At 31.1% G+C, this 27,160-nt stretch overlaps 3 protein-coding genes across 11 annotated transcripts; 2 read left to right on the top strand and 1 right to left on the bottom strand.

Moving 5' to 3' along the window:
• The first annotated feature begins 311 nt into the window (after nt 1-311).
• LOC126768693 (mechanosensory protein 2-like) lies at nt 312-14,532 on the top strand. Of its 8 annotated transcripts, XR_007669252.1 has the most exons (12): nt 327-574; nt 960-1,001; nt 1,313-1,413; nt 1,765-1,920; nt 3,956-4,053; nt 4,125-4,286; nt 4,687-4,852; nt 5,197-6,167; nt 6,844-6,938; nt 7,222-7,377; nt 13,281-13,446; nt 14,414-14,532. XR_007669252.1 is itself a non-coding variant. In XM_050486955.1 (8 exons), the coding sequence occupies exons 1-8, from the start codon at nt 361-363 to the stop codon at nt 5,329-5,331; spliced, it is 867 nt and encodes a 288-aa protein (XP_050342912.1). In that variant the 5' UTR covers nt 312-360; the 3' UTR covers nt 5,332-6,938. The 8 variants fall into 8 exon arrangements, 7 of the variants coding, with proteins under 7 accessions (XP_050342912.1, XP_050342913.1, XP_050342910.1 ...); XM_050486955.1 differs by lacking the exons at nt 7,222-7,377; nt 13,281-13,446; nt 14,414-14,532 and having other exon boundaries at nt 312-367; nt 5,197-6,938; XM_050486953.1 differs by lacking the exons at nt 7,222-7,377; nt 13,281-13,446; nt 14,414-14,532 and having other exon boundaries at nt 327-881; nt 5,197-6,938.
• A 139-nt stretch (nt 14,533-14,671) lies between these two features.
• LOC126768737 (cuticle protein 21-like) lies at nt 14,672-16,018 on the bottom strand. Its single transcript, XM_050487012.1, has 4 exons — nt 15,889-16,018; nt 15,373-15,603; nt 15,068-15,241; nt 14,672-14,764 (listed from the first exon to the last, which is right to left on the bottom strand). The coding sequence occupies exons 1-4, from the start codon at nt 15,904-15,906 to the stop codon at nt 14,672-14,674; spliced, it is 516 nt and encodes a 171-aa protein (XP_050342969.1). The 5' UTR covers nt 15,907-16,018.
• Nucleotides 16,019-19,325: 3,307 nt separating this feature from the next.
• LOC126768646 (uncharacterized) lies at nt 19,326-27,104 on the top strand. 2 transcript variants are annotated; one of them, XM_050486871.1, is made up of 7 exons: nt 19,326-19,839; nt 19,940-20,101; nt 20,217-20,680; nt 21,422-21,569; nt 21,702-21,822; nt 22,799-24,595; nt 26,773-27,104. In XM_050486871.1, the coding sequence occupies exons 1-6, from the start codon at nt 19,630-19,632 to the stop codon at nt 23,440-23,442; spliced, it is 1,749 nt and encodes a 582-aa protein (XP_050342828.1). In that variant the 5' UTR covers nt 19,326-19,629; the 3' UTR covers nt 23,443-24,595; nt 26,773-27,104. The 2 variants fall into 2 exon arrangements, with proteins under 2 accessions (XP_050342828.1, XP_050342829.1); XM_050486872.1 differs by having other exon boundaries at nt 19,949-20,101.
• The last annotated feature ends 56 nt before the right edge of the window (nt 27,105-27,160 follow it).

Here is a 27,160-nt window from a genome sequence, read left to right on the forward strand (position 1 = left end):
GTCAATCCCTCGAAGAATTTAAAAAAATTACATTTGTTACCAGGTTAGACAAGCTACAACAACTATTAAACAATAGAAGTCTATATTTTTATTAGTCCAATTAGAATAATTACCTAAGTAAAACGTGCAATAGTTTCAGAATCAATTTAAAGCAATACAAAGCTATCATATTACGTACTATTACGCCTGTAACCGTAACCGCCCATAAGATATGATTAACTTAAAAAACACTCTAATATTAATAGTGAAGTTATTATCTAAACATCCTCATATACAATGTATTATGGTAAATGTTTCCAGAGTGCCTTAGCCAACAATAGTCTGCATCGCGAGCCACTGTGCGCCCGTTCGTCCATCGACATGGGAAGTGCGTTATTTATTTATTTTTACCGTCAACCTGACTATCCGTGTTCGACGTAGTACCAATATAGACACCGGTTAGATCACACTGCAAACACTTAGATTGATTGATTCAGAAATCGGTCAATGCGCGTCAATTTGCGCCTCTAATTCCTCATGGATTTCGGTTGTCATGACAAGGACTCGGGCGAAGTGGAGTGCTACTTCGAAATACGTAAATATCTGTAATCGAAATTTATCCAAAGACATATTATTATTTTAGATTTGGAAACATTCGCATTGTATTTGATATTTTTAGTTGGTATCGTGTTGTTTTTGGGTCGCGTAAACATGCGCTCATCTGACAGTAAGTTAGTCCGAATGTCAGCGCAGTCAGTGTTTGTTAGCCGAATTAAACGTGTTATGAGAAATTGGTATCATTTAACGAATTTAGTTCATTATGTGTTGATAGCTTAAAATATAGTTTACGATGCATACGGAACTAAGATCTGTAAGCACTAGACGTGATAACGTACCCAGCCGTAAGTAGCAACAGCAAAGCTTAAAAACTAAAATTTTACCTTGTAATTTAAATTAATTTTTCAATTTGATAATTTTAGATTGTGATACGGGTACGACTTGCGCTATCACGATACAAATGCGTAAGTATTTTAACGTCAACAGTAAATATCGTGGTTATATAAAGTCACAAGTAATAATTATTATCGCTTCGTAATCGGTTCATTTAAAAATATAATAGCAAAGATTATGTAAATATCGTTTAAATGCTGCCAAAATAAAACCATTTATATGCGATTAACAGCCATTGTAAATATTGCCTTAGCCCTATAATATATTTTTTCAGTTATTAATTAATTAACCGAGTTTTTATCCAACCCTATTACATACATCGACTAAAGATACTTAGTTTTATTATAAGAATAATATAATTTAATTAAAATTTTCTTTTCAGCAAATCCACATGCAGTTGGATGCGTTGAAAAATTTGCAACATTTTTTTCTTTTCTCCTTGTCATTATTACATTTCCGTTTTCGTTATTTGAATGTTTTAAGGTAAATAAAAGTGATATTTATTTGTTCTTAAACAATTTCAAATTATTCCTAAACTATGAAATGATAATTTTACTTTATGAAATGATAGCGTCAACATAAATTTCACATGGCAGGCTACTTCGATTTGCGCCAATGCCTTTTCTATCGCCTTTATATTCGTACATCTTTAATCACGTTATGTCAAACACTAGTTATTTCTATACATTTTGATGTTTCAAACAAATTCGTCAATCCTACTGTATTCCAACTATTTAGACATGACTGTTAATTTATAATATATATTTCCTGTAAAGTATATAGGTTAATATTGCATTAAAAAGTTATTATTTTGTTTCCCTTCTTATTACTCAGGTCGTGCAAGAGTTTGAACGCGCAGTGATTTTCCGTCTCGGTCGATTACGTAAAGGTGGTGTGAGAGGGCCTGGACTCTTCTTCATATTACCCTGTGTCGATACTTATAGAAAAGTAGATTTAAGAACAGTATCATTTGATGTACCACCTCAAGAGGTATGAACCAATTTTAAAATCACTAATAAATATAATTATTTACTAAATAACCTTAAGATTGCTTATATTAACTTTACCTCAGATTTGATTAAACGACCTTTTATATAGCGTCATCTGTTTTTTTTTATTTTTATTTATAGGAACGTAGTCAGGCAAACGTACCACTGGATAATACGGTTGATATTGGTCAGGTGTGCTCTCTAATCCGTCACTCTCATAATCCGTTGGGATCTTAGTCCGACACGACCGCAGAGATTTCAGGCGTAGAGTGCGCGATAGAAATACCCAATAAAAATATTTGTTACTGGCCCGACCTGGAATTTAAACCCAGGACCTCGGGACCTACGGCTTCATTCGGCTTTATATAATTTTGTAGATATAACAATATGTAGTTACAAAATCTATCCAAAAATTTACAATCGTAGATTTAATATCCTTTTATTTAATTTGAGCTATTCCCGGAAGCTGCTAAGTAAATTATTTCATGTATAATAAACTTTTTTATACTAATGTTTTTATTTGAACTTACTCGTAGTTAGTTCATTTTGTTACAAGATAATTATAATGATGAGTTTATAGCCATAAAATAACTACCGTGCGTTATATAAAAATTTTATGAAAATATGAGTTTTTTCAGATTTTCAGCCAACTAAATAACGACGGTAAGAAATCTAATAATTTTCACAAATATGTTTATTATAAGATTTAAAATATATGATGAGTTCAACAACCGATAATCCAAGTGACAGTAATCACATTCAATATCTTTATAAAAAAAAATCCTTAAATAATTTTACTACCCTTGTTCCTAACAAGCTAATCAGCCCGATACTTATATACCGCAACGGAACTTAAGTAAAAATACAACACATATAACAAAGAACACATGGCTACAAACAAAGACGATACGGAATTGGCATTGGTATTGAAAACAGTTAACCCGAATGCCTGCCATTCAGCTGGTTTGCGTCTAATTGATGTGCCTATAAACCATCAATCAAAGTTTTACGATGCACAAACAATTGTGTCTTGTACTAGTTGTCTAAACCGTTCCACCTCATAACCGATTCATTATTGAGCCAGCTGTTTTACGCGGTATCGCCCACGTCATGTTTCTGCTTAGCTATTTAATTATTAAGATGAATATACAAAATCAAAATAAACTTAATTTATGGAGACTTTTCAAGCACAAGCACTTTTAAATAGTAATTTTACAACATTATGTTTTATTACAACAATTCGTTAAATTTTTTTTTTTTATTTTAATGTATACTATAACGGAGTCGAGTTATTATTTTCAAATAAAATGTTGTAGTAGTAGATAGAAAAACATGTATACAATATCGAAGAGTTATTCGAAGAGTTGAATATTAAGCTCCAAAATCGAAAATGATAATGCCCGACAGAAAGTTGATCTAAGCCTATTATATTCTACATGATAAATGTTTAACATTATATGTACTACGTCTGCGAGTGCATATACTTGTAGCTGCGAATATTTCGTGTCGAGGTAAACGGTGCTTGATAAAAAAAACTGATAAATAAATTACGTACATATATTTTTTTGTACGCTATTTATGTAATTTACTTATATATGCTTTCCGCTGGAGTTTTACGTTAGTAATACAATAGAAAACAATATTTTTAAATAAATAAAATTTTTGCTATGAAACAGTAGATTTTCTCTCATTTATGTGCAATGCTTACTCTATTTTATTCTTTCAAAGATATTTCAGTTCAGTGACTAGTTCGTTACACGATAATATATACTTGTACAGTTACTACATGACTGCGAACGTTTGATCATGTTTAATTATACGAATTACTGAAATCATTTTATTATTACGTAAGATTATTTAAAAACTCAGACTGTATTTTTGTTTGAGGAGCTCAATATCCATATCGAAAGATATGAGATAATTACAATATTTAAAGTACTGGTGTGTTGCATAAATTCAAGGTAATATAACGAAGTTGTATAAGGTAATACTTATCATTATTTTTATCTTTTTTAATGAAAAATGATAACTTTCAGGTTCTCACAAGAGATTCAGTCACTGTCGCGGTCGATGCAGTTGTTTATTATAGAATTAAGGAACCGTTAAACGCAGTAGTTCGTGTTGCAGATTATAGGTTGGTAACTTTTTTGCCAGATAAAGAATCCAATAAATGTTTAATAACAGTACTTATTTTTAATTTCTTAGTGCTTCTACTCGTCTCCTCGCTGCGACAACTCTCCGTAATGTACTGGGTATGCGTGACTTAGCCCAGCTGTTATCCGATCGTGAAGCTATCAGTCACATGATGCAAGCTAACTTGGACGTAGCGACTGATCCTTGGGGAGTTGAAGTGGAAAGAGTTGAAATGTAATATTATTATTTTTTTTCTAATATTTTATATAATATTTAGTACGCTTTAGCTATTAGCCTTGTTGTCAAGAGGATAGAATTTTTTTGACCAGGACTGATGATTTTACAGGCTGCTACTTTATAGCTATAAAATAAAGCGTATATTGTAGTAAAATCGATAATTATATGAATCTGCTATTCATTTTGAATTTAAAATGTAATTCTTGTTGAATTCTTTTTACCAAATCTTTTTTTTTATTTTATTACGTTAAAATAATATCTATGACTTTTTTGTTCTAGTAACCTAGTATATAACAAAAGTATATAACATAATTGCGTTTTTAAGTAACCTTAATCTATGTGACACATGTAACTTGACGTTGAAAGTAGATTCAACATATCTATTTTTGGTTGTCAGCAAAGATGTGCGGCTCCCAGTACAGTTGCAAAGAGCAATGGCGGCTGAAGCAGAAGCTGATAGAGAGGCCCGAGCTAAAATAATTGCTGCTGAGGGTGAAATTAAAGCCTCAAAGGCTCTAAGAGAAGCATCTCTCGTTATGATAGACAATCCTACTGCTCTACAAGTAAGATATGCAACAATAGCTGATTAAAGGAATAATTTTACGCCCGTTCCAATTTTTTTGCCTTACTTCAATATTTATCAAATTTATCGCTCTAATAATAATATAAAATACTACTTTACTTTTTGTCTTATATTTGCGAGAAGACATGAAGGATAATTAATACTACAAATATAAATACCTACTAATAAGTTTTTGAACTAATGTGCAGAATTTTCTATTAAAATGTCATTTTTTTGAGTGTTTACGAATTACTCGATATGAATTGTAATGTCATTAATTGTCAAGTCTTCGTATTCGTGATTCGTGAAAACTAACATTTATAGGCTATTATGATTTTTTTACAGTTAAGGTACCTACAATCACTCAACACAATATCAGCTGAGAAGAGCTCAACAATTATATTTCCGTTCCCGATGGATTTCCTCAAAAGTTTCTTGAGTGGCTCGGGACCCAGCATACCTCCGCCATTACCAGTATAAAGTTATAACATGCATCGTAATTATCATCATATTTCGTTATTTAAAAAAAAATCTACATCATTTACAATCTTTATTGTAAAAACAAACGAAATGAGTTATTATTATAATATAGTTATAATGTAGAATAAAATATAACAACCAAACTTTTTAAGAATTGAATCTTTAAGTGCAAGTTTTAATATATTATAAACGATTATAGGTTTCATTATTATTTATCCGAAATATATCCGATTGTTTTAATCTTAAAACTTTGATAGCTAGCGGGGTCCATAAGTGATGGCGACTTTATAATATAAGTCATTTTTGTATATTTTGAATGTAATTAACATACCTGAAAATTGCCGTGGCTTAAATAGAATAAGTTAAATAGGACACTGTCAGTATTTTTTTCTGGTGACCGTACAATAATCATGAATTAAATTATTTATAATTTCATACAAACAAATACTAATTCTATTGACACAATGTGTTATATATATGAATAAAGCATTATTTTATATGTAAGATTACAAAAAGCCACTGAATAATAAGACACTTAATAACTGGCCACACCATTGCCTTTTCTCTCCCACTCTTTATCATCTATACATTAGACTTGACATTATCTCCTATCTCGTATTAAAACATATTTCAAATGTCATAAATTTCTTCTTGAAGTTTTAATCATTTTATTATTAACAATAGCTTATTTTTATCCTGATACGAATATATTTATTTATTATAAATTCATTTGAAGTACATAAAGTTGTAAATAAATTTAAAATCCCAAATTGCTTTTGAGACATATATAATAATGGAGGGCAGATTAAAATCTGATTTACCAGGAGCTTACAATGGTATTACAATTATTATTATACATGCTCGTAACAAGCCCAACGCTAGCGCCTATTTAAGGGCTTAAACGATTATTCAAATGTAATATATAGTGCATCAAAATTAGTATTATTAATATTATATATTTAATTGTGCGCGGGTTGGCTGCGCAAAAGATGATTCATCGATAACTCGCGTTAATTGCAGATAACACTAATTTCCCTTTCGAACTTCGCAACGCAATCGGTTTTTATCTGAGTACCTAGACTAATACTTGAAACACGCGTTTTCTTGTTTTTCTTTCTTGATCAAAATATATTTCAGCGAAAATCTAACACGGGACACCAAACGGCATGTAATTTTATTTTATTTTTTTCGAAAAACCTGTTGCTATTGGCCCAATTAGCCGATAGCGTCTTCGGGGGGGCAGCATGACATAACATATATTTATATTAACGATATTTTTCGCATAAAAAGGTACAAATACATGACTTTTCATTCAGTTATAACTTTTTACAGCATATTTTTTGTTGCGGTCTGGTTATAAAGACCTTACTTATTTAGTACACTATTTTATGACATAGATTTCGTTAGTAGTGGATATTTGGACCAAAGTCCATACATTTTTTATCATTCTTCTTTGCAGCGAATATGTTATACTATTTGAATAATAATAATTATTATTAATGTTTTTTCTAGAAATCAAACAAGAGTCTTTGAAGGAGAAAATAATACGTTTCATTACAATATTGATAATAATTCTGTTTCCATTTTGTTTATTACTTTGCTTTAGGGTAAGATATCAGTACTAAAACATATTTTTTTATTTTACTTGTATTCTGTTCAGCCAATAAAAATGTTTCTTAGTTAAGTATTAAATTGGAAAAATATTTTACATCATCGCATTAAATTACATAAAAATAAAATTAAATATGGGTATGTATGTCGCATTTTTTTTCTATTTATGCACTAACTGTACCTATATAACTATTTATATTATATTACATGGGATCAAAACATTACGTCAATTTGTAGTCAAGCTAAATTTTATACATATTTGGATGAAATGTCTGATAGGTTGTGAAACAGTATAAAAGAGCAGTAATATTGCGCTTCGGACGAGTAAGAAGTGTTTCTCCCGCCGGACCTGGCATCATTTGGATAGTTCCGTGTACCGATACAGTTATATTAATCGATCTTCGAACTCAGTCTTTTAATGTGCTGCCTCAAGAGGTATTTATAGCATTATATATTCATATTAGTACATTTATTTTATTTATAATCTGTAGGCGGACTCTACCGCACATAGACATTGGTGTTGTAGGAACATTTCCTTATATTGGCAAAGCACCAACAAACTTGGAAACTTCAAATACTTTTGAAGCTAAATTTACAATTTGTTTACAATGTTTGAAATAAGAACATATTATAACCGCTATGTAAAAGGCGAATAATAATTGTCCGTGTGTTGGGCAAAGGCCTTCTTTTTAGCGCTTATTACACCACGCTACTCCAATTCAGATTGTTAGATACTCATGTGGTAGAATTCCATACAAAACACTACATAACATCGTCCTCCACCGAACACGAGATGAATTATTAATACAAATTAAGTGCTTCCCCTGGATTGAACCTGTGATATTCGGTTAACAGATTCACGTGTTCTAGCTGGACCATATCGGCTATCATATGTACCATAAAAAAAAATATTAAAATTTCAGATTCTTACGAAAGACTTGGTGACAGTAACAGTAGATGCTGTTGTTTATTTTCACGTATTGAAACCGTTGAATTGCTTGTTAAACGTCCAATCTCACAAGTAAATGAAAAATTAATTTATATGCTGTATGAATCCTCAATTAAATGATTAAGCTCTATTTAAGGCTATTTGTCCACAAATGGGTTCGGGTTTCTTACGGTGACATCCTTTCCTTTTAAGGAGGATTAAGACCTTTTTTATCACGTTGCTCTACACATCTTGCTGGATATATAAGTACTAAGTTAAAGAATTTATACTACACATGAAGGTTTTCACACGTTTTTTTTGCCAAGCACGATATTACGAATTATAAATACAGGCATGCTCAACAAGCAGCTTAGTAGTGATTGCTCGGATTTGAGTCAGTGACCTTCGATTAAAGTCATCTAATTAATTCTCTCTTGTGTTTTTAAATGTAATTTATTATTCAAGTGTAATTGCAGACATGCAACTGAATTATTGGCCGTGACTATTTTAAGAAATATTTTGGGTCAATATACGTTGACAGATTTATTGACAAACCGTGAATCAATCAGTCAAGCGGTTCGTAAAGAAATAGATAATGGAACATTAGAATGGGGCGTTGAAGTGGAACGAGTAGAAATGTAATAATTTCATAGACTTAATAGTTTTACTTAACCTTGATTTTACACTGTTGTCATAATTTAAATACTTAATTACTCGTATATTAACTAGTTTCATCGAAATTCGATCATAAACATCATTGAATATTTTAGAAAATCATATTTGAATGTGAATTTGTATTTTTTAAATTGATAATACTAGTCAATAGCTATCAAACCGTATAAAACAGTAAATCTGTTGACAAAGGAAAAAGATACTGAATTGTTTTTTTTTTGCTTATATTTAGATTTCTCCTAACAATGTTTTAAAAGTGATTTAGCAAGACTCGTAGTATTCTGGTGATATGCTTTTCGCTTTGGGATGGTTTTTTATAACAGAAATTACATATATTTTTAATTTTAAAAAATTTTCATATTTATCAAAATATATATTTTTTTCAAAATTTATAATTAAATTATGTAGTGTAATTCTTATTGTACTATTTTAAACATCCTGCCATGCTGACATAAATATTTACATAAGTCATATAATTCAAACAGAAAAGATGTAATTTTACCTTACGAATTGCAAAAAGCATTGGCTGCTGAAGCTGAAGGCACGCGTATTGCTAAAGCAAAAATCATAGAGGCTGAAGGTGAAATAAAAGCCGCGGAAAACCTTAGAGATGCCTCGAAGATTATAATGGAAAAGCCTCAAACTATACTTGTAAGACATTTTATTACATTTAACTTATAGTAGATTTAAACCTATTTAGCGATAAACAAAGATTAAATTTTAAGATAAAATGTGTTACCATTCATTACACTTTTATATATGGAATGAATAATAATGATTATATTTCCATCAATTTTATTAGCTAAGATTTCAAGGGAAAGAACTTGATCAAAATATTTTTCCTGTTTTTAATAAATTGTCCGGTATCATCTATGTCTTCGAAACTTTCAACTCAGTTTTCACATACTTCTGGACTTTCGATGATCTTGTAATTTTGCACGAACATAATGCATTACAATCGTTGAAAAAACACGCTTTACTGAACTAAAAAGTAAAAAAATATATTTTAATAAGCTGACGCAAAAAGCACAGTGGGCGATAGATTTACAGTTTCACGACGTAAACTTTACGAAAATATAAAAAAAAGGTTAAGACAACTCTAAATAACCTGCACAAATATCAAATACCCATATATATATATATGTTTATATACTATTTTAAGTTTTTCATGTTTAATGTTTTCAGTTAAGATATTTGCAATCGCTCAACTATATCGCCTCACAACAGAAGACTACAATACTTTTTCCTTTCCCTATTGATATACCTGACCATCAAAAGTAAATAATCTATTGAAAAAGCAATATTGCATTTTTAGCATATATAGATACAGAATATAAATGATTGGTAGCTTAAAATCTCTTTGTTACATGTTAGTAAATTCTGAAATTATGACGTCATATTATAAGACAGTTTTGACATTGCTAATTTAATCATGAGAACTTCGGCTCTGAGATAAGAAGTTTTATTATTTTAATATTAAAAGTTTTATAAAACGTAAGATTATAAAATTCAAATATCGAATTGAAAAAGGATTTGATAAATCATGAAAGATAAATGCGATCATTTAAATCAATCGCCGTCCCCATCACACAATGTCTCTCCCAATTTAGAAAATAATCAAATATCAAATAGTGACTCACAAAAACGAATTCCGCGAATGCAAGAAACACAAGGTAATATTGTTTTTTTTTTTACTTCATTTTAATATATATATTTAAAAGATTTTATAACATAGCTTAAAAAGTCTGTAAATTGCATCTATGTATCTTCGAGGCATACAAAATTGTATTTACTATATATTGTACTTTGATAATGTATATTTTACATGTATTACAAGAATCAATGCTATTTTATTTAAAAATATATCAAATAATCATCAATCAATCTTGAGCTATTTCTTATTAAAATTTACATTTATTTAACAAAGAACTACGTAAATTTTCAGAGGCAGACAAGCTCATTGAAAAAGTGATGGTATTAATATCAATTATTTTTGTCATACTAACATTCCCTCTATCTCTCTTCTGTATTTTCGTGGTTTGTTTATTACTAACTTATAACAATTGAGTACTCTTTTAATGAATACCTTCATTAACAATTTAAGTATTCATTTTTTCAGGTTGTCCGTCAATTTGAAAGAGCAGTAATATTGCGCAATGGCAAAATATACAAAAATCGTGCATATGGACCAGGCCTTATCTTTTATTTACCTTGTGTTGATTCTATCAAATTCATAGATTTGCGTACCTTTGTTTATGCCGTACCACCACAAGATGTGATTCGCTTTTTCTTATAATATTTTTTTTTAATTTTGTTCTTTAATTAAAAATATTTTGTAACTTCCAGGCCCTCACTAAGGACTCGCTCACCGTATCCGTGGATGCGGTTGTATTTTACAAAATAACAGATCCTGTTCTAGCTGTTTTAAGTGTAACCGATTACAAGTAAATCAGTTTTTACTTTGTACACGTAGTTACAGAATTATACGCGTAGATCTTTACTTAGAGTTGCAACCTTCTTCAATTTTTTAAAAGCAGTACAATGTATTTTAAGTGATAAGCTGTGTTAAAAAGTTCATCGCACTCTCAACGGTAAAGGAAAAAATCGTGTTGAACCCCAAATAAGTGGAAAAACATCTTAGATATGTATAATAATAATATCCTAGGACATTATTCACACACGGCCATTTGATCCCGAATTAAGCAGAGTCTGTGGTATAGAAACCAGACAACTGATATACTACATATACTACTTTTCTTTTGTAAATACATACTTATGTAGATAATTACACCCAGACTCAGGGCAAACAGACATGTTCATGCAAACAAATGTCTGTCCTGGGTGGGAATCGAACCCACAACCTTCGGCGTGAAAGGCAAGTATCTACCAACCACACTAACCGGCTCGTCAAATTTATATCGCGTAATCAACAAACAAGAGAAGCAAAGAAAATTACGCTCAATGTTATTCATCTTAAGGTAAATAATTATTTACACAACAGTGGCATATTTACACAGTAATGTAACAGCCTGTAAATATCCCGCATCTGAATGAAGGTCTCCTCTCCTTTTTGCTCTTGTTGGAGCTTATTCCACCACGCTGCACAATCAGACTATGTGTATACACGCGTGATAGACTCTTAATCCAACCCAATATAATCCTTAATATAAACGCAAATTAAGCAGATGAAAATACAGTGGTGGTTGTCCAGCAATCATCTATTAAAATTAAAGTATTGTAACTACTGGGCCATCTCGGCTTTATTTTACTTAAAAACGAAAAATTAAAGGGGTCATCAGCTGTTTATAATAAATCGACAGTGTAACCAAGCAAAAAATGTGAACGAAACATTTAACTAGCAAAAGTATAAAAACTTCGATTTGATCTTTTAAATTAGCTAAATTCAACTATACATTGAAATTGGCTCGCGATACTATTAATGCTCCGAATACGATACTTTGTTAACTAACAAAACTAACGAAATGCTATCTCCTTGTTAATACAATATTTAAATATACAGTCGATGTGCTTGGGCCGCTAAAACAAATACAATTCATAATGCATAATTATAGTAACAGCCTGTAAATGTCCCACTGCTGGGCTAAGGCCTCCTCTCCCTATTTGAGGAGAAGGTTTGGAGCTTATTCCACCACGCTGCTCCAATGCGGGTTGGTGGAATACACATGTGGCAGAATTTCGATGAAATTAGACACATGCAGGTTTCCTCACGATGTTTTCCTTCACCGAAAAGCACGAGATGAATTATAAACAGAAATTAAGCACATGAAAATTCAGAGGTGCTTGCCCGGGTTCGAACCCACGTTCATCGGTTAAGATTTACGCGTTCGAACCACTAGGCCATCTCGGCTTTTTTGCATAATTAGTCCGGATAGAACTTATAATAATTTAAACTACATATAGAGTGTCAACCCACTACCTAGCTGCAACAACACTTCGTAATGCACTCGGAACAAGAAAGCTATCAGAAGTATTAGCAAATAGACCAGCCGTGAGTCACCAAGTATTCGAACTCATGAAACATATAATCAGAGATTGGGGAATCCAGGTCGTCAGAGTTGAAATGTACTTAGTATAATACTTTACAGTTTCATGATATATTATAAATACAAAGTTGCTTTAATACTCAATAAAAAAAAACATTAAAACGTATTAATACACACATAGCCCCAGTTTAGATAACACGCATTACAATATATTTATAATTCATAATTATAATTTAATATATATTTAAAAACAAAATAATTTCATAATAAATATATATAAGATGTAGATAATGATATATACATATGTAAATAATTTTATTTAGAAATACGGAAATTGTTTTTTTTTTTTAAGTGGGAACTTAACTAATATATGCATTAAAATAAAATAAATACATAATATATATAAATAGATATATATATATATATATATATTTATATACTACAACTTGTATTTAGTTACTTATTTCAGCTCTTAAAATGTTCATTATAATGTTTGTTTCAAAGATATTTTTTTATTTGTTGATGTGAAAGTTACTAAAACAATGTTTGCCATTTACATATTAAAGATATGTATTATTCAAAAAAAAGCAATTATCAATTAGATATCGGTATACATAGAAGTAGGTAAATACAATACTCAATACATAATATAATTTATAAATTAGAAATTTTAGAATTAATTACTTTAAAAAGACTTAACCGCTTCGATTTTGATAGAAAATTTAAAAATTCAGTAAAGATATTCGCCTGCCTATTCAATTACAAAAAGCGATGGCCGTAGAAGCTGAATCGACGAGATTAGCCAATGCTAAAATTATTGCTGCAAAAGCTGAAATCGATTCGACGAGGAACCTTGAACTAGCTACGGGTATTCTTATGGACAATCCGATATGCATGCAGGTTCGTTTAACAAAAAACATCAGTGTTTCCACAATGACTGAAGTAATTTGGATTTGATTAACTTTCTTAGTTCTTAGAAGAGACGTAGAAGATAAATCGTAGATCGCACTATAAATGTAACAATCAATGGTGTCTATCAACAAAGTAGAATTAATCTTTAATGTTTTTACGTAGGGCATATAAAGTTTCCCTAAGCCGCCAATTCGTTTATTTCCCAAAAGGACAACGCTCAGTCACAATTACTTTACAATATTCTCCCGTCAGCGTGTGAGGGGGAGAGCTGGTGTTAGGTACTTTATGTCCTCCCTGTAACCCTGACAGTTTGTATGCAAAATTTCATCATTGGTTGAGGCGTTAATACGTAACAAACAAACAAACTCTCTTTCACATAAGCAACTTTATAATAATATGAACATGGAAAACGCTATTACTAGTAGGTACTCATTATTTGTAGTATTCTATTTTTTTTTAAAACGTTGTTTCGGTGTGTACAATATTTTTAGACAAAAAATGTATCGATTCCGTACTTAATTGCAATTTAAGTATCTCTCTCTAAAGCTTCTCTTCGAGAAGAGAGGAGGCCTCTGCCCTGTGGGACATTAACAGACTGATTTTAAACATAAAACTTTGTACACGTAAAAATGTATATAATCTTGTTTTCATATCGTATCAAGCGTGTTAAAGTAAGATATGATATGTGAGTTACCACGTCATATATTACGCGTTAGCACAGTAATTATATGGAGCGATAAGTTCAATGATAAAGATAAGTTTTCATAAAAACTAAAATATGATGGTGATTTAAAATAATCGTTGTTGGTAATTAAAATAGAAATTTTAATAGACTATTATAGTTTAAGTATTTAAATAATAACCAGAATCCTTCCGTTTCAATTAAATCTTAAATGGCAAATTAACATAATTTCAACAGTTTCCTGCGTTTTCTGCATTTTCGTTTTAATTTCAGCTCAGATATTTGCAGTCACTGAATACTATTGCCGGCGAGAAAACACATACAATTGTCTTTCCTTTCTCCGTGGACACCTTTAAGAAGATATTTAATAAATGATCTACTTACGTTGTTAAATTAATAAAATAAAATTAATAAAGTCTTTGATTTTATATATTATTTTTATTTAGCCAACATTTACAGCGAAATAAATATTAAAACTAAATCTAGTACTAATCTAACAAATTATAATTCTTTATTATACAGCTTAAATTACTAATATTCTCTTGAGTCATCTTCGTTTTGATGCTTTTGAGCATAATGTACTGGTGCGTTCGGTTGACCTCCAGGCTTCTTATGTACAACAGCCTACGAAAAGAAAAAAAAACATCAAATATATAAAATCAGTAATCATATTAAAATTAAAACAAAGCCAAAAAAGTTAAAGGTACAATGGTACGTGTTATTTTTTTTTTTCAAAAGATCAATCATAAATATTCATAATAGAGCGCCTGTCTATGTGCGTATATATGCCTCACCAAAAAGTAACTTAATAAATTTCAATGAGACTGCAGAGTATGGCACTAATAAATTATTCAATTAGAATAGATTTTTTCTGGATGAAAAAGCTTCACATGACACAGAATATTTCTATAATTCAAATTACATTACCTGGAAACCATTTTTGGGATCGGCGGTGTAACGAACTAGACGAATAGAACCATCAGGCTCAACCAGAGAGTATTCGCCGTGAACAACGTCTCCGTCGCGATACTCCTTGTGGTCTTGTTGATTTCCAGTGTGAGGGTCTTGAACTCCGTAAGCGAAGTTGTAATCGGGTTTAGCCTATATTATTTTATTTTAACAAAAAAAATATTTTTAATAAAAGAAAAATATATAAAATAATTAAAATAAAATATAATAAAATAAAAATAATTATTTAATTCAAATTATGAAATCTATGAAAAGATACTAACTTTGTAATCAACTGTTTTTAAACGGTCATATTTGGCTGTTTCGGGATCAATTTTTCCAGCTTTATGGTCATATCCATAATCAGCATGTTGTTGGGCAGGAATACCATGTGCTGGTGGAACTTGAACTTCGATTATCTTTCCACTCACTGGACCACTAAAACGATTATATGAGAAACCCCCTGGAGCATGACTCGAGGAAACAATTACCGCTACTACTAGCAACGAGAACGTCTGAAAAAAAAAAAACATACAATTATTTTTTATCTTATTTCACAAAACGAGCGATTTAGTGTAAGTACATTTATGTTGACATTAAAACCAAGAGAAAACACTGACATTCACGGTCAGTTGGCGCGAGATATTTCCCAAGAAGTGGCAATGAAGATTGAAAATTAGTTAATTCCGAGTCATTAATATTTAAAATATAATGATTAAATATATACGTAGCACATTACAAAAAATTTAATGATATCTACCAAATCATATGTAATTCAATAATTAATACTTCAGTAATACCTTGAATACGAATGTCATTTTGTTTGTAAATTACAGCCGTTAGGATTGTCTGCACCGTTGCCTGCGGGACTGGTGCCTTCTCTACCGATTTTGTGGTTTTATACCCACAGCGTTATTTAAGAAAGTAAGGGTAATCACGGACTTATTTGTCGGTTGCGGCAAACTATGAATCAATATTTTTCAATATTTAGCTGAAGGTAGGCCGTGTAATTACAATAAACACTATTGCGTGTATAAATATTATATTGAATAGGCTTATTTTCGTCATTCTTTTAAAATGAATAAAACAATAAATGGAATAAAACGTTTACTCTAAGAGAAAATGTTCTTTATTTTTGTTGAAAATAAGTTGACAAATCGAGAACCTAATGGTATGTGGTCACCATCATCATGTTTGAACTTTAATACATATTAACTATTCCTAAACACGTCATAAACACTTAGAAACATTATATGCCTTGCGCCTGTAATTACACTGGCTCAGTCATCACTAAAACTGGAAACCAAGAATACCAAGTATTTTTGTTTGGTAGAATATATGATGAGTGTGTTGTACCTACCCCGATGGTTATACATACAAAGATGTAGCGCTCTGGGTGTAAAAAATAAAAAATAAAGTAAAATCATATTACTTGTCTGAAAATAAGCTATTGTCCCTAAAACTTGGTTAGTTCATTTAGGTAGTTAATCTAATCATCTGATTCTTCACAAAGTTGTAATTTGATAGTATCATACGTACTAGGAATGTACTTATTTATATTAGACTAGCGAAAGTAGAGCATACATTGCTTTGTCCTGTTCTCTGTTATTTCATAATTATTCAACTCAAATGCCACCTATTTCAAGTTGATGGTATAATGCCAGAACTTCAAATAAGTTCCTACCACGTTCCTAGTACCCACGATCATCGGTTAAGATGCACGCGTTCTAACCACTAGGCCATCTCGGCTTATAAAACTAACTAAAACTTGGAGTACGTACTAACTTAACACTACAATATAATATTTCTCTTAATAAATACAACTGGACCAAAGTTTTTTTTCCTTAACTTGTTTGTTTTTAAATATAAATATCATATGTAGATCCTTATTTTAAACCAGTGAAGCCAGGACGGGTTTTATATGAAACTTGATGTTAGTTTAGCCGAATGAAAATAATATAGACTTCGAAATTGTTTGCCCAATCACCACAAAAATTGACAACCGTTAAAGAAAAGGTTTACTATGCAATTTGTTGTAACTAGCTACTAGTTGGCTCTGCCGCACATAAACTTGTATACTATAAAATAATCACAATTGTAGGTTTGCATTTTTGCAAGAATAATAATGAAGCGCCTGTAGTATTGTTGATCGAAGAGCAAGTCCTATTAGATTTCAGTTTGCAAGTTAATTTAAAAGCTTTGCAATGCATGCCAATCATTGGCTAGTATACATATAAATTGTACTTCTATATAAAATTAATTGCATTCATTTCATAATAATAAGCTAATAATTTAACAATGAAATACTTACATTTTATTTTCATCATTATATACAAATTTTTTTTTCAAAGAATGAACTTGAGATTTACAAACGTATTGATTGACAAGGAATAAAAAACAAATCCTAGCGACAATACAAAATACTTTTTTTCACACAGTAGAAACCTTCAGAAAGGTACCCGGCTCCTATGGAGGGTAACCGGATTATGTGGGATTATTACTCACTAAAACCACTACGATGGCCGTCTTCAGCACGGATCGGAGAGGCTGCGAGATCGTGTTGACATAACGCATCGCTGGGAGAAGCCAAGGGGTGAAGGTAATCTTTCCCCCCACACTCCTCGCGAGTGTCTACGGCAGCGCGTGGCCATCCCGGCAGCCATCCTCCTCAGCGCCGTCTGAAATATAACACGTGAGGCCCCCACGTTTTCCGTTCCCGCTCCGCTGTCTCCTTCTGGTTCATGGTCTGCGGAGTATCGCCGACACGATTGCTCGCAGGGACAAGTCTTATCCGACTTCAAGGATCTCCCTCTCCGCACTCCACGCGGAGCACGCCTCCAAAGTATGGTGAGCGGTGTCCCGGTCCGAAAATTACTGTCTTAAGATAACAGCCCTCGGTGCGTCATATTACGGAAGGACGCGAACCTGCCCACAACGATGCACCGTGAAAAGAGTATCGTCTGTAGAAGCGCACGCAAGTCCACAGCGGTAGATCGAATTCATTGCAAGTTTGTAACTTCAAAGATGTAGTGCCAAATTTGTCATTTTTGACAATGGTTTATCAAAAAGGGAAGTATCTATAAATCGGCGTATAGGTAGAGACATTACGTAAATAGAGACTTTAGGTAAATCCATCTTATGTCAATTCAAATGTAATTAAAATTAACGGCAATCCGTCAATGACGTCCAACGATGGCTGTCCGTTTGACGTTCCACCAGAGAACACATAGAAAGACGTAACAACAAAAAGTTTGCTATCACTTTCGTCTCAAATTTAATAGTTAAAGTCAATGACGATGCCACAGTATCGTCGATATATATTTATGTGCAAAGAGTGATCCCCAAAATGTAATGTAAGCAAAGATGGCGCTGCAAGAGCTATAGGTGGTACAGTAAAACGCAATCAGAAACATTTAGTTATATTGTACTATGTACTAATACATTATAACTCAATAATGAGAAAGAGAAAGTTTTCCAAGCTGTGGCAGTTTTTACACGCACATCAAAAAGAGCGAATCGCGAACCTTGGCGTAGCCTCCTTCACTTTCGCGCGATCAGTTAACATCAGAGAGAATATAACCACTACGTTTTAGTTGACACTTGACAATTGCCTAAACATAACACAATATGTTAAACCAAAATATTCCTTAACTCAACGCAAGGAAGAAGTTTTTGCTTGTGCCGCGCGTTTACTTCAAAGATCAAATTTCCTCAGATTATGGAACTGCGTGCTCTGGAGATTCCCCGTTCATTTACGCAGTGTCATTGACAGATATCAAAAAAGAACAGCGAAATTTACAGTTCATACATGTAACAAGGATAGGCAGTTGTTTGTTGTTTCTGTTTGGAAAGTAAAACCAGATTCTCTCAATCATTTCTTGTATGATTTCGCTGACAAACAAAGTGTTTGGTGTAATTTTTAACATTTTATGGGAAAATAACATTTTAATAATGATGACTGATTTTTTGTATGAATATTTAAAATAATAATAAATAAGTCTAGTTTTTGTTTTTTCTTAATAATCTCGTAATTATTTACCTATAAACAATTTATGTTAAATCAAACAGTAGATAATTGCATTTACTAAATAACTCGATTATTCTATGAAACATTTTTAAGTAGTTACCATTTTACTGTTTTCTGCTGTTTTTTAAGTTGGATTTGCAACTTATTGTTTTGCCGAGGTTGGCAACACAGCCCGTCCCGTAGCTTTGTCAGTTTGCTTGCTGCCGCCGGCTGCCGCAAATGAGTTGTGGATCTAGGTGTGATGTCAGCTTTAAAATGTCGAATTGGATCAATAGTAACAAAACAAATATCAATTTGTTTAGTACCAAGTTTTATTATTAAAGCCAAAATTATTTACTAAGCCTGTTATAAATGTTAATGTTTTTCCTTAACTTATGTATAGTTTACAGTATTTTATAAAATGTTTATTTACATATAATGCGTACTGGTTGAAATCTACACTAGTTCGATATGAGATATCGTTTTGACACTTATGAGTGGTATTATATGAACTTACTCTACAATTATCGTAAAAATGGCTTCCATAGAGGATAAATATAAAATATCTGATTGTTCTCCCGTTAAAAAATATAAAGAAGATCGATTGAGCAGCCACAGGAAAAACTTTCATAGAGCGTGTAAGCTAGAATCTGAAAAAGCCTATCTGAATTATACGGAACGTTTGCAAATGATGTTTATACCTAATTGTTCAACAGTATCAAATTGCAAACACGTTTCTAGAAAAGTAGGTATACAGACCATATTTAAAACAGTTAAAAAAATCTTTTTCATGTTATCGATAACATTATGTACTTTTTATTGTATTATAAGTAAAATTTTGATAGAAATTTCAGATACGTAGAATTGCACCCAGAGTCATAAATTCAATTCAAATGGAATTGTCTGGAAATATGTGGTATGAAGCTTTGGAAATAAGTTATTTATGTATAACTCCGAAGCAATGTCTCACTGTGAATGTTCTTAAAGACATTGTGGAAATCATGTTGGTAAGTATATCTACTATAATTCTTATATTTTCTATTAATCTATTATAATTTTGTTTTTATTTATTTGTAAATGTGATGCTAATAAACCTGCTAATGTACTTATTGTCGTTTCAAGAACGCACATGAGGATGTGTCTTCCAAGTACAGCATTACTCATATCATAAGCAAATGTGAACAAGTTCTAGCACTACACTTTCGAATGCACCCTCCTTGTGGCTTGCACAATGAAGTATTATACCTCTACAACAGTTTTTTGATGGATCCAATGATAGCATCTAATAAAAATGACAAAAAACATTCAACAAGGAATGACTATGGCTGTGATAAAGGAATTATACAATACTGTTTTAATAGATTAGAGAGTGAAATAAGTTCTAAAAGCCAAGATGGCCCTTTGATTAACAAAGATCAAATAATCCCAGAAAATTTAAAAGATAGTCTTCAGGGATTGCATTTTGAAAAAGAACAATTGGAAATATATGAATTATTAGAAAGAACAGACAGAATAGATAGATTGATTGCAGTTTTACGTAGCACAATAGAATTGTTACAATTTAATCTTTATATCTTAAAGTCAAGGTAATTAAAATTTTATTGGTGATTATTTTATTTATCTACTGTACAACAGGATTTTTTTTAAATTGTAAAGGCTATTCTTTCAATTCAATTATGCTACAAGAGATATAACATCTTAGTTCCCATAGTTTGCATCATTGACAGACCAGACCAGATCAGACTTGTAGTGACCACATATTATCAGATGGATTATTTTTACTGATTTTTTTTTGATTCAGTAAGTTGAATAAACCTATACCTATATGCAAGTGTTTGTTCAATAGATATTTAACAATGTAGCAGCCTGTAAATATCCCACTAAGCTAAGGCCTGCTGCCTTAGCTTAGTGGGATATTTACTCCTTTTTGATGAGGTTAATCCACCAAGCTGCTCCAATGTGGGTTTGTGGATTATCACTTGTTACAATATAATTTGCAAATGTAATTTTTAATGCACTGTAAAAAAACTTAGTTCTTTACTGTTGATGTAGATGAAAAAAAATAAGTTCTGTTTTTTACAAAGTATATTTTTCATTATAAATTAGACATTTGACACAGATTAACTATCATTGAAAAATTCTGTTCATAATAAGTATTGCATGAAGAAAAATGTGAGAAAATCAGAGTTCCTAAAGAATATAAAAATATTAATTTACAAAATAGAAGCTATCTTGAACTCCACACAAAAAAAGCCTAATAATGTTTAAATTAAAATGTAGCAAGTTTATTTAATAACATTAATTACTGCTTGCTTTTACTCTTTCAGGCAATTAAGACAAAAAATGCTAATGCATAAGTTATTTTTGCCCATTGAGACGCAATATAAAGTTCCAATAATATCTAAGCAAATAATTAAATTATTTGCATATTTTGTGCACCTTGACTACCCTGCAGAACATGTTAAAATTATGAGTGTAAGTGATAGTGTATATTTTATTTATTTCTTTACTTAAAATTTGCATGATAAAAAAATATTTAAAATACTGAATATTATTGTAGATGTGAAACTTTGAAATGTTTTGTGTTCATAATCTTTAATTTTTTAGATTTGGTTAAATATTGCGGTGGAAGCTCATATCAGCTATGACTTTAACAGCTGTAGTAACTATCCAAATCTTGGACTATATGGAAATGGCTTTGCAAACGAATTTTATAACACAATCTCAGGTATACCAAAAAAACTGCTTTCTTTTCTTATTTTATCTGAACAAAATGCACGATTAGATTGCTTTGCCAAATATACTTTTTTTTTTATATAAAACTGAAATGTGGTCTGATAAATGGGCCAAATGTTGGTAGGTTATCACCACTGCCAATAGACAACAGCACTGAACGAAATACTATCCATTACTAACAATGCCAATGCACTACCAAACCTTCGGAATTAAGATGTTATGTCTCTTTAAATAAACAACAATAATATATAAAATATTGCTGTTTGGTGGTTACATAGAATAAGGATAGTTTACTGTCTATTTGTTTTGAGGTGCCAAAAGTGCATTAATTTAGATCTGCGTAATAAGCATAAGTGAACAAGCACAACACAAGCTATCTTTATTTTTCTGTTTAGTTTTATATACGCCATCTGTTTTACACGACACGTCACTGTAGTAAAATGTAAAATGTTACTTGCATTTCATGTAAAACAATAGCGTCTGTTTGCTGTCGCGAAATATATATTTTTTTGTTTCTGATGTTAGGATGTAAGAATTCAATACTTTTTATATGGCTGTGATTGGGAATTCCTTAAACAGTACTGAAAGGCACATATTGAACAAATATTTATATATATCCTTTTGCATAAAATGAAATTTTGATGCATACTAACTCATAGTGCTTCGTGAAGCGACAGCTATTGATTTTATTAAAATAGTTACCTATATGAGTGCTTTCAATATTTATTTGTTTTTATTTGGTGAAATCTGACCTAACCCTTATACTTTTGGCTTCATTCTTCAAAACCGTTCTCCACTCAGACTCCTTGCGATCTAATGACTTAATTTGATATTACGTGACTAATTCTGCCCACTAAAAACAGCTATCCCATCCACTTAATGGAAAGTGCTGTTTTCGTGGTTAGATGAAATAATATTATTATAAATAAGGATATTTCCAATTAAAACATTTTTATTTTTATTTTCAGATCTTCCACATGAGTCAATTATCAAGATTCTGGATAAAATAAAACCTAACTATATGAAGTGCACAGTAGGTCTTATATATTGTAATAGTTGTCTTAGCTATGATGAAGAAAATATAATAAATGTTTTGATAAAATTTTTAGAAACGACGAAATGGAATGATTTCCCAAAAAATGATTCTGTAAAATTACTAAAAAAAATAAGTGAGAAAGCTGAAATCCTACCATCAAATATAATTAATCATCTATCTAAAATTTGTAAAAATGTACCCAGCAAGTCTAACAACAATATGACTTATCCCAAATTTCACTCTAATGGTGAACGTGAAATTAACCAAGACATTATTATAAATGCGTTGTACATAAGTCTCGAAGCTTACCTAGAGTCATACAATGTTAAAAATGTTAATGTAACTTTAGAAAAAATTAATAATTCTGAAATTGTGTCAGAGGGAACAACATCTGCGTATACCGCTAATGCAGATCTCTTTAAAGTCTATACTAATATTTATCACTTGTTACCAAAGCTTATCTTAATTTTAAATGATTTAAAAAAAGACAAACAATTACCAAAAATTTTTAAAGTTTTTGAAAAACTTAAATTAGATGAATATATTATAAATGAACTTAAATTAGTAAGTAAATAGTTTTTAAACCTATTAGGTACACATTTAGGTAAATTTTAAAAATTAAATTTTATGAGGATTTTTCATCATCGTCATAGTAAAATCTAAGTCGCCCCTTGTCAGTCGATAGTAATTTTTTTATTGTTTTTTATTGTGTTTACTTAACTTTGATAAGGTAAATAAGATGATGTTAACCCATAATGTATTAAAATGGAAATAATTATTTTTAATATTATATTTTTTACATTTACAATTAAATTTATACTATCAATGTTTATGGGTGTTTTCTTAAGCCTTATATTAAATATGACGAAGCATGGTGCGCCATCTTGTTTATTTTTTGTCGGAAAAGAGCATCAAGAGTATTACGACAGCGCTTAATTCAATTCAAGTTCGATCTTGATGATATAGAAAGATGTGTGACGTCACTAAGATTATTGTGCAGAAGAAAGACCTATCTAAATCTACATCTTCAGGTGTAGATTGGCTCATTGCTGTCACATGTGCTAAAAGATGTTGCTACCTGCTTGACAAAGTTGAATCATAACTTAGAACATTGTGACACTGACTTTGTTAGTTAGATTTTCCGAGCCCAAACTGATTCAAGATTACTTTGACGATATATTAGGATTTTAGATAGGAATAAAAAAAACAGTATCTAAGTCTGCAATGCGTCTGTGGAGTTTAATAGAGCTAATATCTAAAACCGAGTTAAGAGGAGGTAACAACTGGATTTGTTATGTCAGTGCCGTGTCATAAAAATAGTTTAATACGTAGAAAACTGTCTGGATATGTTGTGCCACCAGAGCGCAGTTGTTCCGGATTATTGGAAATGTTTCACGGAAGCGCTGGCTAGATGTCAGCAACGGATATGGAGAGCCAGATTTTAAAAAGCCTAAGACAATGGAAGTGAGATCCTCTGGGAAATGTCATTGGTTTAAATTAGCCGGACAAAGACAAGCTGATTACAAAAGGAGTAAAAGAGCATTTAAGCTAAAGCAGACACGTCCAGTTCAATTCGTAATCATAATAAGATGACTATTTGTTATACTTGTGGAAATCAAGGTCACGTAACACCTTCGTGTCCAAACCGGAAAACTGGTAGAGGAGCCATAATCAAAGAGTTAGTCTCTGAGAATCAACCATCGAGAGCTTGCCTCGGAGACATCTTCCGGTGAGCAAGTTCCTTTTCTATTTGACAGTAGATCTTGTTGTTCCCTTTTGAAATAAAGTCACGTCCATATGTTTCCGGGTACTAAATGTAATAATCTTGTATACCTAACTGGTGCACTATTCAGATATTAAGTAAAGTAAAAATAGGAGATATTTTTGTAAGTTTGCTTTTTCACGTTGCTTCTGATAATTTTGTTCTCACCCCAAAATAATGAATGTACTTACTGTACGAAGATGAAATCCACTCTAAGATCCTCCATAAATAATAAGCAGGTATGACGGGCCGGTTGACGTAGTTGGTAGATACTCGCCTTTCACGCCGATGGTTGTGGTTTCGATTCCCATCCAGGACATACATTTGTGTGCATGAACATGTTTGTTTGTCTTGAGTCTTTGTGAAATCATCTATATAAGTATGTATTTACGAAAGAAAAGTAGTATATGTAGTATATCAGTTGACTGGTTTCCATAGTACAAGCTCTACTTAGTTTGGGATCTGATGGCCGTGTGTGAATAATGTTCCAGGAAATTATATTCCTGGATATTAAGAGTATGGTTTTTTTTTATTGTAGTGTACAAGTATACACGCAAACACAGGAAAAAATCCTTTGCCTAGAGTAGCGGCTTAGACAGGCGGTATATAAACGAATGTACTGTATTTTACCAACCCAACGCTCTTTGTCTAGCACCTTAGTAAGTTATTAGTATAACTAAATTATAGTTATTAGTTATAAGGTTCGTTTTAAACTACATATTGTAGACATAATACATTATAAAAATGGTCATTTATAACCCCTCAATTGGTGTTACCCACGCGCGCCAATTTCCCGCGTCTGGTGGCCCTCTGCACGGGATACCTTGCTGGGTAGAGACAGATACGGGTAGATTTCGAATTATTATAGATTATTCTCAGAATTTCCTGCAGGTTAATATGTTCTAAAGTTTTTTTACATACATGTTGATAACATTGGAAATTAAGTGTAAAGTAAGAATTGCGATAACATTTTTTTTATTTTATTTTTATTTTATTTATTTTAAGGACCACTAGTAGCTACTACATGTTTTAATGACAAATGTAAAACAATTTAGTGAAAATAGCTAACATGTGAAGCTTTTTAAAGTAGCCACAACAATTACAATATTTGTTTTAAAAATACATTAACACATAATTATAGCAACATGAGTAGAAAGATTAAAAAAAAAAAGTCCAAATTGGTACAAATTAAAGATCATAAAAAAATAAACATGCACTTAATAAAATTAAAATTAATAACACAAATAGTTTGAAATTGATATAGGTACAAATTAAAATTAAATAATTGATTAAATTCATGCAAAGTTTACGTTACAAAAAAATTACTAAAAATATACTAATTAATACAAAATAAAATTAAGATAACATTATTTATTATTTATTTATTTATTTATTATTTATTTATTTATTTATTATTTATTTGCATCTCTCAACAACTCAATTTTTTGGAAAATAAATATGTATATATAAATGAATATCTGATGTGTGGGTGGTACCTACCTAGACGAGCTTGCACAAAGCCCAACATCAACAAAAGTTTTTGCTTTATTATATAGCTAAATCGTATATCTACGAAATTCAGTATCACTACACACGTTTCCATACAAATTTAAAAGTAACAATAAATAATAACATACTTTTTTCACACTTTCGCACCACACGGCTAAATTTACTTTGTCCACAGTTTAAAAAAATCCGCCCATATTATTGTGATAGTGCGAGTAAGATGATATTGTGATAGTGTGAATAGTGCGAGTAAGATGATATTATATTATTGATGTTATTTTTGCTGTGTAATGAGACATAAGACAATCGTCCAGAGATTGGGACAGTCGCCAAACGCGCGCTATTTTGGCTCGTCCCTTTGTTGTGTTGTTGGTCGAGAGAATAGTGCTGTACGGTCCACTCCAATGTTCAGGGTTGGTCGACGGGAAACACAACAGAATGTATAGTAGAATGAGTCAAATTGACACTTAACGACAATCTAATTAAATAAAAAATCTCAATTTCTACTTTTTCAATTTATTAAATTGATTCTTTTAATGAATATTTATTAGTTATGTACGTGACTATATTATTATTTATATGACATTGATATGATTTTTTGTAATTGATATTTTATTTAACTGTATTTGTTGTTGTAGGTACAAATGTCAGTAACTTCTTATATACAAGAAGAGCACAACTATTGCATTATTAGAAGAACATGTATACAACACATCACAGAAGATAATCATTTACAAAATAAGCAAAGTGCTGAAGGTTCACAACAAGGAAATTATTTATGCAGATGGGTCTTAACAAAATGTTCGCGAATTCCTAAATCTTGTAAATAATGTAAATTTGATTTATGTGGCAATAAAAATACATTAAACTGTGCTTTTATCAGACCTAAAGAATATAATAAGTCCACGTGGTTGTGTTATCCATCAGATAACCTAGTCTTTTGTTTAACAGGTATACAAAATATATATAATTTATTATTTTGTGGTTGATTCATTGATTTTATTATATGTGTGTATATTATATTAG

This window comes from Nymphalis io, chromosome 5 (assembly GCF_905147045.1).
Source record: "Nymphalis io chromosome 5, ilAglIoxx1.1, whole genome shotgun sequence".
Taxonomy (NCBI): Eukaryota; Metazoa; Arthropoda; class Insecta; order Lepidoptera; family Nymphalidae; genus Nymphalis; species Nymphalis io.